Source organism: Ailuropoda melanoleuca, chromosome 4 (assembly GCF_002007445.2).
Source record: "Ailuropoda melanoleuca isolate Jingjing chromosome 4, ASM200744v2, whole genome shotgun sequence".
Taxonomy (NCBI): Eukaryota; Metazoa; Chordata; class Mammalia; order Carnivora; family Ursidae; genus Ailuropoda; species Ailuropoda melanoleuca.
The window spans coordinates 104,446,484-104,467,575 of NC_048221.1; the positions used below are offsets into that span (position 1 = coordinate 104,446,484).

General features: G+C 43.3%; 1 protein-coding gene across 2 annotated transcripts in view; it reads right to left on the reverse strand.

The window, feature by feature from the left end:
- Window positions 1-10,401, reverse strand: part of SUCLG1 (succinate-CoA ligase GDP/ADP-forming subunit alpha) — a 29,491-nt gene extending 19,090 nt beyond the window's left edge. Inside the window, exons 1-2 of one of the 2 annotated variants that reach the window (XM_034659450.1) lie at window positions 10,251-10,401; window positions 13-116 (exon numbers count right to left, since the gene is read on the reverse strand). In XM_034659450.1, the coding sequence (XP_034515341.1) occupies window positions 13-116; window positions 10,251-10,347 (201 nt within the window). In that variant the 5' untranslated portion in view covers window positions 10,348-10,401. Of the gene's footprint in view, window positions 1-12; window positions 117-8,970; window positions 9,008-10,250 lie in introns of those variants that run through there. The other variant, XM_034659451.1, reaches the window with a different exon arrangement.
- Window positions 10,402-21,092: the final 10,691 nt, after the last annotated feature.

Here is a 21,092-nt window from a genome sequence, read left to right on the forward strand (position 1 = left end):
CTTGACACATACCTGCTTACCAGTGAAACCCTGGCAAATAACCTTCGTATTTTTATCAACATAGAGATGTTTCCGGGAAGCTATATAGGAACAATGCCGAATTCCATTCTGTTGCACTGAAAAGTAAAGAAAATATGACACATTGTAATTTCTCCAAACTTTTGGACCATGAATTGAACTTAGCGACACACACACACAAAATCCTCTAAGAGAGGGGCTATCTTGTGGTCATGGCAACTTCAAATGAGACACAAAGACTACAGAAATAGAAAAACAAAGACAACTTCCTATTCTCCAGAAGCCCCCCTTTACCGAGAACCACAATATTGCAGCTTGTTCTAAATGTACAAAGAAAAGCTTAAATTTATAATTGTAATTCCTCAGAAGGAAAACTGGGGCTCGCCAACAAATGGCTCAAAATTAAACCCAGGGACAGGAAACTAGGTATCACTTGTACTAACAATGTTTACAAAACAGCCACATCCTTTGCCCATTTTACTCAACCTTTTTTTTTTTTAAGTTATTTATTTTCTTAGTAATCTCTACACCCAGTGTAGGACTCAAACTCACAACCCCAAGATCAAGAGTCACATGCTCTTCAACTAAGCCAGGCAGGCGCCCTTTACCCAACCTGTTTCAGTTCAACATCTATAAATAATAGGTGAGCAAATAAGAGAACTTGTAGGAACTACTCTGCAACTCATTCCCCAAAATATTAAATGTTAACATTAAATATTAAGATTAAATCTTAAGTCAGAGAGAAAGCTTGTCTAATATGTATAATCCAAAGTTACTTAATTTGGTATCCTCTGATGTTAAGACACCAGAACTTACATATAGATGAAATAGGGAAAATAAAATAAATAGATGAGGGAAAGACATGTAATAAATATCTTATTTTCAGCAATCTACCTCAATGAAAACTGAGAAATCTATGTAGTTATTTACTACCAGCTCACCGTATTTCAAAAGTCAGTAGAAAGTAGGGCATGATGAATTAAAATTCATNTATGTAGTTATTTACTACCAGCTCACCGTATTTCAAAAGTCAGTAGAAAGTAGGGCATGATGAATTAAAATTGTGGGNAGCAATCTACCTCAATGAAAACTGAGAAATCTATGTAGTTATTTACTACCAGCTCACCGTATTTCAAAAGTCAGTAGAAAGTAGGGCATGATGAATTAAAATTCATCTACTTTCTGACTACTTTTAAACCTTCATTTCAGCCCCATGTTGCCGTCTCTGTAGCCCATCCCTGGCCCTTCTGAACTGTCAGGCCTTCCTCCTACCGCTGAGGTAGCCCATAAGAGCTAGCTCCAGAAAAGAATCTCTCATCACATATTTGTCTAGGGTCCATTCATACTTTGTCTTGAATCACTGCCTCACGGCCTCCTAAATCCTCAGAACTGAGGTTCCATCATCGATTGTATCTGGCCCTCTGGGCACCTCTCAAATTGTCTTCCACTCCCGTGTTGACGTCAGCTTCTAACAACTTTGAATTTTGGAATACCCTGTACCTCTAGGGAAGAAACAGGCCAAGATTTCACCCTTACCAACTGGAAGAGTGTTCTGTGTGCACACGGATCTCCTGGGTAACAGACAGCTGAATTCCTGGACTAGATTATGCTGAACAAGGGGCCATGAGGCGGCACTGAGGGTCAAGTCCTGCCACAGTGAGCACAGCTAAGCACTTGAACCTGGGACAAGAGACACTACAAAGTGAATTTGCAGTGTCAGGGCCCACCCTAGCCAGTGTTGTCACTTAAGGCTCATTCTTGCCTGTGGCTCCCACTTCTCCCAGCTGGAAGTATTCCTGTGTGCTACGTGTGGAAGTATTCCTGCTGCTATTCCTGGCAGAATCTGTCCACCTGTCCTTTCCATTCCTGGAATCTTCAATACATGGTCCATCTATCAGGAATTTTCAGACAGGATAGCAGATTTGATTATAAGATCCAATTAAAGATATCTGGAGCGCACACTTGCTAAAAGGAAATCCCTGCTTTTTGAAGGTAAAGTTGGGCCTCCACAAGTATTCTTATACTCACTCTTACGAAAGGAGCAATCAGACAGTTCACCTCTCCTTCCACAGGGGCAGGAGTGGCCTGGTCATCCTGAGAAAAGACAGGTCTGCCTACATCCATAAAGCATGGCTCCATAGCAGAACAACTAAGATCACTCTCTTCTACTCTACTCCAGACTTCCTAGATCAACCCTATGGAGCTCAGGACTTCACAACCCAAGATCTCTGGTACCCACAGAAACTGCATCAGGAAGTGTGATGACTAGCAATTCACCTTCCAGTTTCCTAGCCATTTGGTACCGCTCAGCCTGTGCAGTGACCCTGACACTCTAAACCTCTGTGGAAGTCGATCTGGGGAAACCTGCCATGTGTATGTGTGTGCACGTGTGTACACGTTTGCATGTGATCTCCCATCTACCATATAAGCCCAGGCTCATAAGACTTAGCTGCAGGGAAGCTAGCACTAATAGACTATCATCACCTTTGGCCCAAACCCAAAATCTATATTCAAACATAAGAAATTCCTGATCATATTCCTGACAAGAAACCTACATGATGCCAGACCAGGTACCACAGGTACTGAAATGAGAGGATGCTAGAATAATCACACATATCCCAGTTCTTAGAGTTGTCATCATTTGTTTATTCAATCAACATTGTGGAACACCTATGCCAAGTCACGATGCCAGGTATCAAGGATAAAGTGTTGAATAAGACAGTCTCAGCCCTCAAGGAACTCACAACCTACCTGAACTGACATAAAACAGGCGTAAGTGCACAGTGTGAAAAGTACTGTGGTAGGAATAAGCTGCGGACATTTGGGGCAGGTACACTCTCCTGCTCTAAGTAAGTCTGTATGTGTTGGGGGTGGGGGAGGGTTTGGGGAATACAGCCTCAGAGTGGGTAGGATTAAAGGATGGATTCCTTACTGGGGCTTCGTCCAAAATGAGCCCAGGACTCCCNTTCGTCCAAAATGAGCCCAGGACTTCCAGCAGGACTTCACTCCTAAAATCCCCGATACTTGACCTCCAACCTCCTAAAGAAAGTGAAGAGGTTGTTTGGTTCCTGGCCATGGCTGTAATCTCTCCACAACTAAAAACTCTCTTCACCTCTGCCCTAGTCCCAGCCCGTGCAACCCAACTTGGCCCCAGATCAGCCAACCGGACACCTGTGCCTGTATGATAAAGATCAACATGTCACAGGAGATCCTAGATAAGGAACCACTGATTACAGTCCTCTTTTTCTGCTCTAGGACTGAATGAGAAATGCCGGCAATCAAAATGGCCTCTGGGGCACCTGGGTGGCTCAGTCGGTTAAGCATCTGCTTTCAGCTCAGGTCATGATCTCAGGGTCCTGGAATGGAGCCCCAGTCAGGCTCCCTGCTTAGAGGAGTGTCTGCTTCTCCATCTCCCTCTGCCCCTCCCCCCATCCTGTTCACGCTCTCTCTCTCTCAAATAAATAAATAAAATCCTTTTTAAAAAATGGCTTCTGAAACCCAGAGGAAAACCTGAGGCACCCGCAGCAAGCCATGATGGTACTCGATAATCACCACAAATGCTCTTTTAATCCCAGAAATTCGCCGCATACCAGATGAACCTGCCCTATCCCTGGCCCTTACACCAAGCACACTCTCCCAGCTACCATGGCTGTGAGGAGGACCTAACTGTACAGGCTGACTGTAGACTACAATTCTCCTCACCTTAATTTCTGCCTCCTCTACAGCTTTAGGATGGAAATAATGCAAAATATGCTTATACTCCAAGTCAAACCCATCAAATTCTAAGTTACTTGTACCATTTTCCTCATTCTTCCCTACTTTATAATATACAAGTCCAGAATCACAGGTTGGATGCTCCCCATGAAAGCAGCCGGTCCTCAACCCCACCCTTGCACCTGTTCACCTTCCCTCCCACAATCCCACCACTCTCTTTCACGTGGGCTGGTAGACTGCAAACTCCTAGCTGCTGTAAACATTAAATCTGTCAGACCAGCTCTTTGCATTTTCTTTCCCTACTTGATTTACTCTCCACCCAAACCAAATGCCTTAAGTAATGAAAAATGGCCTCTTCCACCTCTGCTGAAGAATGCAAAGTAGTTCATGGTACAAACCTTCAATTGTCTGTCCACTGCTAAAAGATGTTCAATCATATTTTGGTTTTAAATACAAACCTGACTCTATGATAAAACTACAAAGTAACTAGAATAAGTTATTCTGGAAAGCCAAAAATCAAGAACATAGGGCATACAACAGTGGTCAAACCATCTTGCAAATATCTCTCACATTTCAATGACAGAGTCAATGTACTCAACAACTCCGAGAATTTCACTGGCATTAATTCATATAAGTTCACATTTAAATAAAACACTGCACAGTGAGGAATCCTTAAATCCTCACATGACATTCCCGACTTGTGACTATAATGGGAGGTGTTTAGGGGATCTGAGATTAAGAAGAATGGAACCTGCAAACACTTCCATGTGGTATATAGTACTTATGCCACACGCCGTATGTAGAGGGGTGCACACATTTTGTTACTTTGTTTACTCCATTATTTCTAAGAAAAATTATTTAAGTTTAGTTCAAGATTATTTCAAGTATCATCTCAATACTCTAGAACTTCTAAGTGAAAATACCACGGCTATAAGGCCCACGTCGTGTACATCGTGGTGTCTCCCATATGGTACAGTGCCTTGCAGAGTTGGGGTACAAGAAATGTTTCATTGAATTTTAGGCCAAGAGATGGTCTATAAAAAACACACATATATTAAGCTAAATGTCGTAAGTTCCATCTCTTTTTTCCCACTTAGGAGAAAAACCTACATCAATTTTTGTGCATGCAAAGATCATAGGTCGCCCTAAAATTCTTAGAAAGATTGTACAGAAGTCCAGCCCTAAAGGCTATTAGCAATCCTCAAAGCTCTTATCTTAATCTAGTACAAATTCTATACAAACTTTTTTTAAAAAATAATAAAATCCAGAAGCACTAATGTAATACAAATGGACTATTTCAACAAGAGAGTTAAGGCGGTGACAGACCAGGAAGAGTGTTTTCATAACATGTAACAGACAAGGAATTAATTTGGGCAACATGAAGCGCCAACAAGGTAGAGCCCAAAGCCTAACAGAAAAGCGGGATAAAGGCCATGAACGAGAAACAAAGCTAAAGACAGACAAATGATAAATCAATAGATGATGAAACACCTAACTTAACTAATGTTAAGAAAATGAGCATTTTAATTTAAATATTATGGCAGCAGGAAGACCTGAGGTTGGACACCAGGAAGAATTTCCCAATGATGAAGGTTGTTGCTGCCACACCTTGGGCCACCTCCAGGGAATGTGGTGGTGTCGCCTTCTCTTCAGGTTCTTAGGAATCAGCGGGCCTAAGCTTGGGACTGTATCCCAGGAGCATCTGAGAACTGCTCTGAGGAGTCAGACAGGCCTGGGCCTGAGTTTATGCTCTGCTGCTCACCAAACACTGAGCTGGGACAGATCTTTCGATCTCCCTTAACCTCAGTCTTCCCATCTGTAAATGGAATAACAGCTGCCCACAAGGATTCTGTGATGTTGATATGAGATGAGGACTGTAAATTGGGTAGCAAAGTAGAGGGTATGCTCCCAATATTGGGTTCACATCCTACATGAACAAAAAGGTAAACCATTTCCTAAAAAAAGAGAACATATAATTCATATTTTAAAATCAGTTCAACATTGAGGCACCTGGGTGGCTCAGTTGGTTAAGCATTCGACTCTTAATTTCCGTTCAGTCATGATCTCAGGGTTGTGAGATGGAGCCCCGTGTCGGGCTCTGAGCTGAGCATGGAGCCTGCTTAAAATTCTCTCTCCTTTTCTTTTTGCTCCTCCCTTCCTTCCCTTTCTTTCTCCCTCTCTCTNAAAAAAAAAAAAAAAAAAAAAAAAAAAATCCAACGAGAAATGTTTTATATAGTCTTCATGCATAGCCTATGTTTATCTATAAATATACTAATCCATGTCTACATACAACATGCGGTATGTACACACATACTTGTAAATTTTTACCATATGAAACATTTTTAAAGGTGCAGCCTCACTGTAAAAAAAAAATGGGGATATTTATACTATGTACCTCTTAGGTGATATGAGAATTAAACGAGTTCATAATATTAAGAACACATAGAACAATGCCTAGAGTACAGCGAGTGCTATTTCACTATTAGCTATCTATTATCATTATGATTACCAATGCGGAATGAGAAAACCATACTCCTTTGAGGTACTCTTTGTGCCAAGCTATCTGCCAGGTACTAGGAATTCATGAGCAAACAAAATGAACTCAGGTCCTACCCATGTGAAACACCCTACCCTGTAAGACTGCTAAATATTAAACAAAGAAACACGAAACTACAAAAGTTGCAAACTGTAACAAAGCCTAGGAAGGATAAGGCCTTCAAGAAGGGTGATAAATTTGTATCAGTTAGCTACATGCTGAGTCCTCTTCCCCAAAGAGAGCAATGGCAGCATTTGTGAGATGGCTATGGGATGCACGTGAGGTATGGCCAGAGAGCGCAAGCCCAGATGGGACTCAACACACAGCCTTATATGACGAATACTACACTCCCAACCAATAATCTGAGACTTTGTTCATGAAAATACTCCTCTTCCAACGTCACCTCACAAACTGTGTCCTTGTTACTCATTTATTTGTGCATGCACTCATCAATTTAATAAGTGGTTATTTATTAATCACATGTATTATGTATACATAATATATATAGGCTATCGCAGTCCCTACCTATAGAACCTTATAGCAGAGTAACTCAGCAGCCACTTACTCCCAAACCCCAAACAATCCACTGTTCAAAGGCAAAATTATATATTCATTTAACATTTACTTACAAATGAAGCTTAGTTGGCCAAAACTGTCATATTTCATCAAATCTAAAATATCACTTAAGTACTAGTAAGTACTAGTAAGAAAGAAAAAAAATGCTGCCAATTTATTGTGGATACTATCAATTGCGACACATCCCAATTTTAGAAATGTTATAATGTTAAAAAAAAAAGTGTGTCTATAGCAACAACATCCCTTTCCTTTAGTAAAATGAAACTGTTCTCCTATACTTACAGAAATTATTTTGAACATCCCCAATTATTTTTCTATAAAAGAATGAGTCTGAGGTGAGAAAGTCAAATTGCCTTCTCATGGCTACACTGGTACATTTAGATTAAGACCATTCTGTACTTCTGAAATAGAGATTTAGTTCTTGGATGCAATGGCAACAGACACACTGTTGAGGGTCCCCTTTTCCCAACTACACTTCTAAATGCCTGATTCCAACAGTGGCCTACAAAACTTGGCAAACACATGGAAAAGGCAGGTGGCACCTTTGAGCAAAACAACAAGGTGGCCAAAAAGGAAAAAAAAATGAAAAAGAAAAAGAAAGGAAGAAAGACCAGATCTTCAAAAAAGGAGACTCACAGTATCACACAATATGTAATACTAGCAAGGACACTGAAGAGTCAGAAGATCTGAGTTCTAATACCCATTCTGATATTGGCCAGGAAATTTCTGGGTTTATTTCTTCATTTGCCAACAGATATGAGACCAGCCGGATTGTAAGGTTCACTTTCTGGCATTAAAACACAGTAATTCAGAGGCCCAAAAATACTGGCTCCTGTTCCCTACTTACTCTACAAGACCTAATTTATAGGAATTCCTGGCTTATGTTTAAAATGACCTTGCGTAGCTTTATATTTCTTTTTTTTTTTTTTAAGATTTTTTTTATTTATTTATTTGACAGAGATAGAGACAGCCAGCGAGAGAGGGAACACAAGCAGGGGGAGTGGGAGAGGAAGAAGCAGGCTCACAGCAGAGGAGCCTGATGTGGGGCTCGATCCCACAACGCCGGGATCACGCCCTGAGCCGAAGGCAGACGCCCAACCGCTGTGCCACCCAGGCGCCCCAGCTTTATATTTCTTGAAAAACTTTACTATCTTAACTTCAAGTGTGCTTATAAAATCCTTAAACTTCCTCATGGATGAAATCTTCCCTATTTTTCATTTTATTTTCTCTCCCTACTTCAACTGGATTCTGTCCCTTTTTTCATAATCTATAAAACTGGTTTAGTTTGTTTTTTTGGCTCAAAAACTTCTAAACATTCCAACAGAGACGTCTACAAGCGTCTGGAAGACGTCTACAAGCGTTTGAGTTTTGTTTTTGTTTTTTCTAACTCAAATCAATATTGCAACACTTGTGACCTTTAGCACAAATGTACCATCAACTGAAACTTAATAAAACAGAGGTAACAAAACTCCCTAGCCATCTCCAAGTCTATTACTAACCTTAGATCCTAAATAATTTGTGACCACCCTTTTAAAAAGTTTGTAAGGTGATATCGTTGTGGTTGTTTTCCTAGTAGGAGTGGAAATGGGCTTAAACGTGTGGCATGAGAAAGAGAAGATTTGGGGATTTAGGTTTTTCTGCATTAAACACTATCGTCTGTAAGCCCTCTAATACAGGAGATAACTTAGTTTAGATCTCAGACCTCTCAGACCCTTAATAACACATTAATCACATGACTAGGATAAATGAGGAGCACTCCAGTATCAGAAAGCTAAACTAGATGATCCTTTAAGGCCTCGTAGCCCTGAAAGTCTAGAAAACAAAAAACAAAAACCTTCTAGTTCTGTAAGAAAAGGATTGCTAAATATTGCGAAGGGCAGATTAAAGATTCTGATTCTTTAGACACTTTGCTAGACTCTTCTACTACTGAGAGAGAGGACCTATCTGAGGCTAGGATTTTTCAGAAACTCGGATGAGCAGGACCCCAGGCAAGAATGACATGGTTGTAACAAATCCCTTTTTCCCTTCTGCCTAGGACACCTTCAACTGTCCTTTAAATTATACAATAAGAATCTCCAGAAAACTTTCCCAAATAAACCCAACTTCTTCCTATTTGCCAAAGTTACCTAGCCATATGTTTGTCCTCATGTGGTCTGGTAAGTAAGGGCAGCTATTGAGTGCACACTTCTCCTTGCACACTTTTGGAATGTGATCTTCTCAAGAAATAAATTAACTCTTGTCCAATATTCAGTACAAGCAGAATTGGGAGTAAAGTGTAAGAGAGGAAGACAGAAGAAAACGAGCTTTAGTTGAGTGTATATTACATCCCACATGCCTTACGTAAATTGTTTCAATTATTCTGTACAGGAACCCAGATTATCCTGTACTTCACCATTTCCAGGATGCGCATTTTTTCACTTTTTAACATCTCTTAAATCTGGATGCATCTGACAACTAATGGCGTCTCACAATTTTAATTAGCGATCATCTTCTACTGTTAGTAGTAGACAAAATAATGGTGCACCTTACAAGTGATGGTGTCTCAGATTCATTAAAATATTATTTTTATGCAACCGGAAACAGAAATTGAGAAACGGATTAAGAAAAGTGCCCAGGGTTATTACACAGACTGTAAGGGACTAGCCAGACTTCAAACGTGATTTGGTTTGATTCCAAAGTCTCTTTCTATACAGCCTTCCTAACACAGAGACTTTGAACACAGCAAGAATTTTCAACAGTCAGCGTTATTCAAAAACTAGCAACCTTGGGTATTCTAAGTTTTCAGGAACTGAGGAGTTCACACCGCCTGGTGGAGACACTGCAAATAGTTGGTTCAAGTCCCAGCCAACCCTAAACTTCTAGGAGTCTTCTGGGCTTTGCTGACTCTGGGGTGCAGAGCCCACCTTTCTGCTAAGCCTACAATCTGCAGGAAAAACAAACAAACAAACACAAACCAGAGACAGCCTTACCCTCTCCCCTCAATTTGCTACTGAGACATTCCTCCTCCTACCTCTCAATCCTGACACTCACTCTCCCAGCTGAGTTAATCCTGGACCACCCCACCTCTCACTCCCAAACAGGGACAGTCTAGATGCCGCCCCCATCCGGCCAGTCATTATCGCGGAGGGTAGAGCATGCCCCCCAGTTCTGCAGGGCTCCCACACCCGAATCTTGGCTCGGCCACGCTACTTAGGCCAGCTGTCCAGGTCATGTCCCCATCCCACAAATCCAGCAAAGCTCCTTCCACCCCAGAAGGTCCCCGGCTTGGAGCCGCACTCTCGCGGCTCCCAGGCCCCCGTCAAGGTCCGGCCCCGGAGGGCCCAGCCGCGGCCTGGACCAGGACGTTGGGCCCGACGAGGCCAGGAACTCTCGGAGGCCTGGAGGAGAGAGTCTCGGCTGGACTCACGGAGGAAGGAGCGCGATAGGAGGCGGGCGGCTGCCAGGCCGCTGCTGCCAGAGGCCATGGTCGCGGTGACAGCGGCAGCAGCAAGACCTGCGGTCATCCACCAATGACACTCCCAAGCCCCCGAGGACCTGGCAGGGGCCGAGGCTCGAAGAGGAAGTGGGTGGCCATAGCAGTTGCCTGAATGAATTTCCCGCAGCGGAGGCCTCTTCGCCGAACACTGGGGATCGCAGGTGGAGGAGAAAAAAGGTAGCTGGACGTAGAAGTGGATAACAACTCAGCCGTTCCCCAGAAATATGGCTTTGATCTAACATTAATTACAACGGCAGCTTAGGGAAAACTCTACGCGAGGCCTGTCGGCCCGTAAGCATTATGGGAAATGTAGTTTGGTGACCTCGACCTGTTTGTAGTTTAAGTGGAGGTTTGCGGGAGGCGGAGCGAGCCGCAAAGAGGGTACGCATACCCAGGCGATGGGGTGGCAAGAGAAATGAGGAGCCCGTGGCGTGGTGCGAAGAGCAGTGCAGAACTTTCGTGTCCCTAAACCAATCTGCACTTTCCTTTAGCTCGCTTGGCACGTGGAGAGGCTCATACTCCTCACCGGCCCCGCCCTCTGAGGACCTAGAAGAATTAGCGATGGTAACAAAGTAAGTTCATGCTATAGTCCGATGAAGGTAAGGAAGTGACGAGAAAGACCAAAAGCTACCTTACTTACTTAATTTCTTGGAATTAAGAATTGGAGTTTTGGTTAAACAAGCTATGATACAGCCTCTGAGTAGCACTAAGTGAATGAGTGACTCTTTCCTGGGGATCCTGGAGAACTGAAGTTATAGATCAAATGTGACTGCTCCCTGTTTAAACAAACCGCCCACTCCTGTAAGAGCTTTAGAAGGAATCTCAGAGTCCCAGAGTCAAAAGGTAAACAGGAGATAGAGTAATCCATCTCTCTGTCTCCAACCATGTTCCTGAGATTCCTCATCGTACTCATAGTGAATTACGATCCTAATTTACTGAAGTAGTAATTATAATTTACACTGAGCTGTCTGATGTGTGAGTAGGATTACCCAACAGAGATTGCCCAATATTTCCTCTTTGACCCAGATACTGTCAGCCCCAGGTTGGACTTGACTACTCAGAATTCCCTCCTTCATCTAATGTATTGTGTCCTTGCAATCATTTATTTAAATACTATTAGTGGTTTCCACACAGGCCCAGTATGAAGACCCATTTTCAATAGCAAAGTTCTTCCTGAGCCTTCACATTATAATAGTTATATTTTCAGTTTTAGTTAACTGGTAAAATGCATGATGACAAAAAAAATATAATTCTGGTATGATTTTAATGAATTTTTATTCCCACAAGGACAGGGATTTTAGTTTGTTTTGTGTACTGATATATCCCCACCTGGCACAAAAAGAGAACTCATTATTTGTTGAGGTATTTGTTGAGCATTATTTGTTGAATTGATAGATAAGAAATAGTATATACATTTATTTATTGAATCCACACACAATGTTTGATGGACCTGAGGGTATTTCAGTCACTCACAATAACTACACCTCCACCGTAATTCTATAGCTCATTAGTGGGAGACAGTTGCAGTAGATAAAATTATACTACCCATTTTTATATGCAGATTGATTTTGGAGTCAAACAGATCCGGATTCAAATTCCAATTCTGATGCCGATTTATGTGACCTCTGGGTCTCAGGCTTTCTCACTGAGATGGGTATGAAAATCCTTATCTCATAATAGTGTTGTGAGCAGTTAATGCATTAATATGTAAAGTTCTTTGTACCTTGTAAACATTCAGTAAATGGTAGTTACTACTGTTAAAGATGAGAACTTTCTTCTTCACATGGCAGGATGATGTTTTGAAGTTTTTAGTGATGTGAGTAGCCAGATGTGGAATAGGACATTTCCATTTATATCAGAACTTTAGCTAAAGCCCCAAAGCTGAGGGCAACAGGACATAAGTAACTCCACATTCTAAGGAGGGCAGCCTAGGAGCTACCTCCCTCCAGATTTTGGTAAGAGGAGGTCAAACTTATCTTTGGATTCTCACACTCACACCCTAACAGCTCAAATAAGCAAAAGACTGGAATTCATTGAACGAGGGAATTCTGGGTCATGAGTTGTCCCCTGAATGTTCCCCTCTTCCCTCACCCCCAGACAAGTTGGTGGCAGAGGCTCCTTACAAAAAGGACTGGCATTAAATCCACGCTAAATCCCTGCAGAACCCCAGAATCCATGAGCCTACCTCAGTGCCCGAGAGCAGATAAAGTCAAAGAGCGCTCAGGAAAACTTGAGTTTGGATGTCAGACTTAAACATACAGACTGATGCCTGGTTTCTGACTGGAGAACTCAAGGCTGGAGGCTGGCTAGAGCAACCTCGTTTGCAGGCAGGGCATTGTTTGGTATGGTAAGATGTGTAATATTCCCATGGGTAAAACTGATTCCAGAAAAGAAAGCTGAGCTTCCGTCTAAGCATCCTCTGCTGGGGATTTCCTCTCCATCTCTCTCTCTCTCTCTCTCTTTCTTGGGGGCAACAAGTTCCTGGTCTATGGACCAAGTTACCTTCCCCTTCCAAATTCATATTTTGAAGTCCTAACCCCCAGTTTGACTGTATTCAGAGTAAAGAAGTAATTAGGGTTAAATTAAGTAAGTTAGAATTAAACACCAATGTTATTAGTGTTCTTATAAAAAGAAATACCAGAGAGCTCCCTCTTTCCACCATGTGAGGACATAGTGAGAAAGCAGCCATCTGCAAGCCAGCAGGAGAATTCTTACCAGGACACGAATCAGCCAGGACCTTGACCTTCGACTTTCAGAGCTCAGAACTGTGAGAAATAAATCTGTGTTGTTTAAGCCACCCAGTCTGTAATGCTTTATGGCAAACTCAACACACTAATACAGCCTGCTTCATATAACCTTTTTGGTGATTCTTTTGAGTACTCACCTGTCTCCACCTTCAAGCAGAGGGACGAGGGCGAATCAACACCTAAGCTCTCCTGCTCCCTGCCTCTTTCCTAGCCTGGGATCCTTTTCTGGTCTTGGAAACATTAACTCATAGTTTTGGCCTAAATCTAAGTTGTTTTTGTCATTCTCAGGGGCTTTCAGAAGGTACACATTCCTTTCCTGGGCAATGGACTGAGAAGACCAAAAAGAAATTGATGAGGGGAAGGAGTAGAAATATCAGGGAGATGGGGCGCCTGGGTGGCACAGCGGTTAAGCGTCTGCCTTTGGCTCAGGGCGTGATCCCGGCATTATGGGATTGAGCCCCACATCAGGCTCTTCCGCTATGAGCCTGCTTCTTCCTCTCCCACTCCCCCTGCTTGTGTACCCTCTCTCCCTGGCTGTCTCTATCTCTGTCGAATAAATAAATAGAATCTTTAAAAAAAAAAAAAAGAAATATCAGGGAGAAGAGGGTCCAAGAATAGAAGATACTGGAAGGAAAAGCATCAGTTAATATTACAGATTACCTTCCTGCTACAATGTGGACGTGCCGAAGCTTTGTGTGTGCTCATCTAGGCAGTCTGACTGCCCCATGGAAATGGAACAAAAAGAACCTTCTCCAGTGCCTTAGTTCAGGCTGCTTTAGCAAAACACCACAGCCTGAGTAGTTTATAAACAACAGAGATTTATTTCTCACATTTCTGGAGAATGGATGTCTAAGATCAGGGTGCCAGCATGGTGAGGTGCTGGCAAGGGCCCTCTTCTGGGCTGTCCTCTTAATAACCTCACCTGGCAGAAAGAGGGCAAGACAGTGCTCTGAAGTCCCTTTTATAAGGACCCTGATCCCATTCGTGGGGTTCCACCCTCATGACCTCATTACCTCCCAAAGGCACCACCCCCTCCTCCCATCATCATATTGGAGGCTAGGTCTCAACATAGGAATAGGGGTCTTGGCCTACTTCTGCCACCTTCTTTCTGGGGAAAAAACAAAACCACCAGCTGCCTTCCAAAAGGAGAAAAGCTGCCTCATCCTCGGTGATACAGGCACGCTTGAAGAGAAACATATTGTAGCCAAGAGAGGCTGGGGGGGCCTTTGGGGCCAATGATCCAGCCTGAGCCCTCAGGCGCCACTGTCGGTATGACTAATCTCTTCATAAAACAAATGTAGAGAATAGGAGCTTGTATTCTTGCCCTTACTTATGGAAGATGGCATAGCACAAATCAGAAACACGTGACCTCAGACACAGCTTCAGCCTTTGGAAATGAGTCAGAAAGACTGGGGATTATTTTCATCTCAAGTGCAGCTTCAAAGAGAGGTAGAATCGCACAGCACAATCCTAAGAAAGAACCAGCTAACACCACAGGCCGACTTGAGCAGAGACAGGCTCTTTCCCTCCCCCCTTACAGGGACAGGCAGTGCCACCATGGCTGTCCTGAGGGCAAAGAACTTTCTGAAATGCACTTGCATGGCCCTCCTGAAACCTTCTTACACTTCTTTGAATGACTGATCCACTCAGCACCTGCGAAGGGGAGATTTCATCTGCACTGGATCCTTACAGGAGTGTCAAGAGCTTTGACCTCCCCTTTAGAGGAAGTGGTTTCCAAATAGAATTTCTTTTCCCCATACTTGAGCCCTATTGCAGAATTCGTGCCTTCAACACCCTGGACAAAGAGTATCCTGGGACCCAGCTCCTGCAGAAGGGTAGGGAAGAGAGCAAGGTTGGCAAGAGGGAGAGGTCCAGCTTTGTGCGGGTCCAATAATAGTCTTGGCCAATGTCCTTCAGAATGGCCTTGAATTGGGCAAGATGGTCAGGCTTCTATACCCCTGCATGGATTGTCACCAAGGGGTGAGCAGCTCTGGGAAGGGTATGATCATGTGGTATGGTTGAGGCAGCCGTCTGTGTTCAGGAAATTCCTGAAAGGGTTGGGGGAGCTGAAGACTCTCTACCAACAGCATTCCCATTAGGAGGGCAGCGTGTCCTTCACTGAAGGGGCATCTGGGTGGTGCATCACAGTATCCACCAGAGGCCCCTTCCAGGAGAAAGTCTGATAGGAAAGCAAGAGTCAGTCCTCAGCAAAACCATAAAGAAGACAGCTTGGTTTGAGTGTCCCTCTTTTCCCCTTCTTTTGAAGGCTGACTCTTCTCCTTTTCCCTAGATAGCCAGTGCTCTCACGCTGCCCAGTGCTGGACCCAGCCATTCTCTCACCACCTCTAAGAACTTTTCAGGGCAATGCTGTCTCCTAGGGATTAAATACACTAGGACTTTGGCCTCCTTTGATAGTCCCTCCCAAATTACATGTTTGTTGTCCATTTTAACAGAGATTGCCAATGTCTTCACACAAATGAGCAATTCATGTTGAGCATTTCTGGAATTATATCCAGGAAAGCTGTTTTTCCGCCTGTCTCTGATCCTTCTAGAATAACTTTCCTTCTTCATCAAGTACATCTTCTGGAAGTTCTCTCTCTCTCTCTCTCTCTCTCTCTGTGTGTGTGTGTGCGTGTGTATTAATTTTTTGTAGCAGATGAAAATCCAGAGTACCAGGAGAGAACAAGATTCCCTGAGACTCTGGAATGTAGCTGAAGACATTGTGACATGTGTCCCACTCTGCAGCCTGGTAGAGGGGCAAAGAAGAGTCCCAGTAATTAGTACTAAAAGGAGAGAAAGCAGGGCTTTGAGGTCTATGGAAAGGAAAGAAGAGGATTCTTGGGAAGCTGGTTGTGGCCTGAGAAAGGAGGAGATCCATGTTCCTGGAAGACCAAGCACTCCACAAAAAACAACTCCGACAGCTACCAGGTTATGGTGACTCTGGCCCAGGCTCCATCACTCATCTGTGGGCAGCATTGTCATTGCATGGAGCTACGAAGCCTGCCTTTTCCACCGGGGTTTCATATATTTGTGCAAAAAGAGACAGTGTTGGGCTTTGAAGTCCAATATCCCAACAGAAGTTGAAAGGAACTCCGTGGACCCAAAAGGATGCACACCTTTCAATCCATTCTGGAACATTGTCTAACATGCCCTCCAAATTATTCCTTCATTCTCTAGAAAGATGAACCTTTATTTAACTTCTTTCATGGTTAATACAAAAGTAATATACTTGTTCATTATAAATTTTGCAGGTAATTTCTACTTTGGGATTTATTCTTTTCAATATCTTCCATGTGTTCTCCAAGGTTAACATTATTTTTATAACCAGAAAAAAAAATCGATAGTTTTTGTTCTTTTATGCATGAAATGATAGGATTAGGACCCAAACTGTGTGAAGTTCTCTGTTAACTTGTAGATTTTTGTCTGGTAGAGATGTAAATTGTTTCTATCTGGCAGAAAACTCAACCCTCAAAGTTTATGTTATCATTACCCTGTTGGATATTTCCCAGTTGTATATGTCACTTGGAAATCTCTGTGCCTCACTTTCTCTTATCAGTAGGGATAATAATAGTACCTATAGGTTTGTTGTGTGGATTAAATGAGATACTCCACATAAAATACTTAGAAAAAAGACTATAATCAATAGTAAACACTCAATGAATGTTGCCTGTTATTAGAAGTTCATTTAACTGAAAAATCTAGGGTGTATCCTTTAGGTATAGTGTGAGTAAGTCATGAGGTCTTGTGTCTTCAGAATTCCAACCGAACCCTTCACTAAGAGCTTGTGTCTGTCCTGGTTCCTCTAGCAAGAATGCTGGGACTACGTGATTGGACAGCCGTGGGTGCAGTCTTCAGTGCAGGGGCCAGTGGGGCGGGCAGCAGTGGGCAGCAGGTGTTCCAGGTAGAGGCAAAGGCACACAAGGGACTCCATACCCTGGAATCTGTGTCCTGTTAGCATGGATTAAGACCCTAAAGTTGTACACAACCCCAATTGTCCTGCTTATCTCTGCTGCATGATTTTAGGCTAAGACTTTCAAATGCTTAATAACAACTAACATGGTATCTTTCCTTAAAAATGAGTCTCTATGTACTTAGCCCAAAGATAGGCAAGATGAAATGGTAAACAGGAAGGAAACAAGATTTAAATTGAAGAACAAATGAAAATATCCTCTATGTGTCCACCCAGTTCTGGTGCAGGGGACACAGCTAACAAACATATGGAACAGAATATACATGGGCTTCACCGTCAGACAGTCCAGTGCTCTGCCCTGGCACTCACAGCAGTATCAGCTTGGAAAAATCGCCTCCTTTCTCTGAATCTCAGATTCCTCAGTTATTTTTAATGAAGTTCAAGGAGCGACTGCTAAGGTCTGCTTTGTTGCCAATGTGCAGAAAACAGCAAGGAGATCTGATTTTCTGTTCCTCTTGATGCTTATGACAGTCTGAAGGGGACAAAAAATGCTCCAACTGGCTGTTTCTCTGACAGAAATAGGTGACAGTGGTCCAGGCTGTGGAAGACCATGTTGTCAGGCAACACTGATTGCCAAGCCCCCCTTTCCTCCCAAGCAGTGTCCCAGTGACCCTGGAGTACTGGTTCAAGACTAGTCCACCTTACAGATCCACCACCCTCTGTTGCTGGTGACCTGCAATTCCCAAACGATTGTCGCCCCTCTACACCTGCCTCTAAGAGAGGCCCCACCCTACGATCCCGGGGAGGTCCACCCTACTCATCTAAGGGAAGCTGATTCCAAAAGTTCCCAGGTGATTTCTTGCCTCTGCTTTTGCCGTGACGTAGGTGGCAGTTCTCTTGCTAAAGAAGGGGAGAATACCACCCTCCCCCCCGTACACATGCATACCTTCACAGATTTAATCTCTGGGGAGTACATCTCTTGTACTGCTTCCACAAACCATACATTTTTTGCTTAAAATATGGATCATAACACCTCCCTCCCAGGGTTATCATAAGGAATAGAAGCAACAATATGTACGAAAAGTACATTGCACACTTCCTGGCACATATAAGCTCCCTGGTACTGTTAGTTCACCTCCCCTCTGATCCAACTAGTTATTTTTATGGTGGTGATGTCTCTGGGTAAAATAGATGATCAAAAGTTTTGGATCTTCCTGAAAGTGACACAAAACCAGTCAAGCACTTAATGTATCAAGCTATTGAATATGATCAACTCATTTTTAAAAAGATAGAGAGGGGCGCCTGGCTGACTCAGTTGGAAGAGCTGTAACTCTTGATCTCGGGGTTGTAGGTTTGAGCCCCATGTTGGGGATAGAGGTTACTTATAAATAAAATCTTTAAAAAAATAAAAAATAAAAAGAGAGAGTGCAACCTGTTGCCTCCTGAGGAAGCTGACGGTGGGTTGTCTTCCTGGAGCCTTAAGCCCACCTGGGGGATCTGTGCAGCCCAGTTGTCCTCACTCATGACAGGAGCAACCCCAGACCCACAGCTCTGTTGTTTCCAACAACTACTGTCTGGAGGCCGCTCCTCGGAACAGACTTGAGTGTCACTCTCAGGGCCTGGCAGGTGCGGCTCTGAACGGCACTCCAGGTTTTGCAGTGAGTTTGTTCTTGCTGTCAGAGGCAATCACAGTGTTCCAAGAGTACAGCTTCCGTGTAGAGGCCGAGGAGAGCCTCCATACCTCCCTCCCTGGCTGGCTGGCTCCTGCCAGCAGGATTCAGGCCCCCAAGAGGAAGCAGTTAAGAACACAGGTGTCAGACACAGGAGAGGTGGCCAACACAAGGCAGTGAGGGCAACAGGTTTTATTGAACTCCAGGTTCTTCTCGCACTCCATTCTATTCTGAAATTTAGTCAGAACTGGGGAAGCAAAACCTCTGTCATCAAAAACAATATGTGAACGCGAGTGAAGAGAAATGACATGCCCTAAGTCATGTATTTAGAAAGGAACAGATCAAGGATTATCACAGACATCTCTTAATCTTGTCCACTCTGAGTCAAAGCAACTGTTGGAGCCAACAGGAACCACTGGGGCACTGGCTCAGGGATGCTTCTTCAAGATCTAAGCTATCAGAATCTCACAAGTGAGGCATCTCAGGAATTTATATTTTTAAAAAGCTCCCCAAATGATCCTCATGTAGCCCCTGGCATGTGGCAGCTCCCTGGTTTTGACCAGCAGTTCTTAGGAGTTCATACTTAACCCCCTGGTTGTACTCTTTGTGCCATACTCTTGAGCCCGGTGAGCTGGTACTGAGGACAACAGAATGTTGCAAAGAGAAACAGTGTTTCAAAGTATTTACCAATTGAGAAACAATTAGATATTGGCTCAATCGTGTTGCATTATTCTCTCTATCTCTTTGATGCCCTCCCCCCACCCCCATATACAGTCATCTGGCATGATCATGAGATGTCAAGAAAGAAGACAGCAAAGTCTTTAAGTTGTTTTTTGTTTTTGTTTTTAACTTTTGTTTTGAAAGAATTACAGATTTATGGGAAATGCAATGATAGTTCAGGAGGTGGAGGATGTCTTGTTACTACTGAATGGTGGTGAAAGTTCCGGCTTCCCACTTGGCCAATTCTGACACCATCCAGGAAGGGAGGGGGAAGGGTGCCTCACTATTGCTGGGTGGGGATGGAAGTCCAGCATACCACATGGCTTTCACCAATACCCTTTTGGGGGAGGGGGAGCTTCATTATTACTGAGTAGGAATGAAAGGGCCAGCTCCCCACCAGGTCTTCTTTGAGGGGGCAGGGGGTACCATGAGCAAGGATGGAAGTTTAGGTCACCCCCTTGGCCTTTGTTGACAGGCGTGGGGATGGGCCCTGTTTTTTCTCCATGTTGTTTGGCTGGGGTAGAGTGGTGTCTTTGTTCAGAATACTGTAAAAGAATACCATAGACTGGGTGGCTTACAAACAAGAGAAACTTATTTCTCACAGTCTGGAGGCTGGGAAGTCCAAGATCAAGGGGGCTGGCAGATTCACTGATGAGCGCTCACTTCCAGGTTCATAGACAGATGTGTCTCCATGTTCAGAAATCTTCAGTCACCATAGGATAAATGTTTGTGAGATACTAAGTGCTAAAAAAGAAATTAAAACTGTGTTTTTACACAATATCAACTTGGTGAGATAAAGTAAAAAATATTTCATCTTAACTGCTAGCACTTCACCTCAAACTCTCTTTTCTGCCTCATTTCCCATTACAGACATTAGCTTATCCTACATGTATCTTTACACTACTCAATCTCTCAAGCATATCCTAACATTTTCACAATTCTGTGACTTGTACCTTTGCTTCAATTATAAAATAAAAGGATACCTTGAGAGGTCATCAGTGGTGAATAAGCCTTAAATGATACCAAAATAAACGTGAAGTTTTAGAAAAATGTAAGGAGCTATTGAAGTCTCCCCCCTGACGTGGGAAAGAGGATACGAAGCCAAGGGACAGGAAAGAATTCTTGAGATGTCTTTGGTGCAAAAAGGTGGTTGTATTAAAGCACGGAGACAGCACCCCTGGGCAGAAAGAGCTGTAGTGGGGTCAGGAGGAGTGGCCCATTGTATACTTTCAAGTTGGGAGGGGGTTAGGGACAGCATAAGCCTCCCAGGTATTTTGGCAACAAGGTTTCCAGGACCCTGAGGGGGCTAGCTATTGTTGGGGAAAGGTCATTTTTTACTGTTTGGTAAACTCTTAGTCATGAGACCCTTCTGATGTATATCCATGGGTTATATGCTTGGGGGATGATTGCCAGCGTGTGTCTTGAGGGGTAGAGATAAAGGAAGTTTCCAAAGGAATTTTTGTATGTTAAAGTAGACTTACAAGATCCTGGGGGTCTGGCAAAAATTGCCTATTGCCCTTAGCAACGTATTAACAAAGAGCTGAGTCCCTAGAGGAATGTCACTCTGCCTGTTTCAAGTACTTGTAAATGGGCTGTAAGCAGTAAGGAAATTTAATAGTTTTTCTTCGGCCTTTGTTTCCGACATCACCCCAGCCCCTTTTCAGCTATCCTCACCCCTCAGTCTGCAGACTGCTTGCCTGTCTGTTACTTCCTACACCTCAAGCTT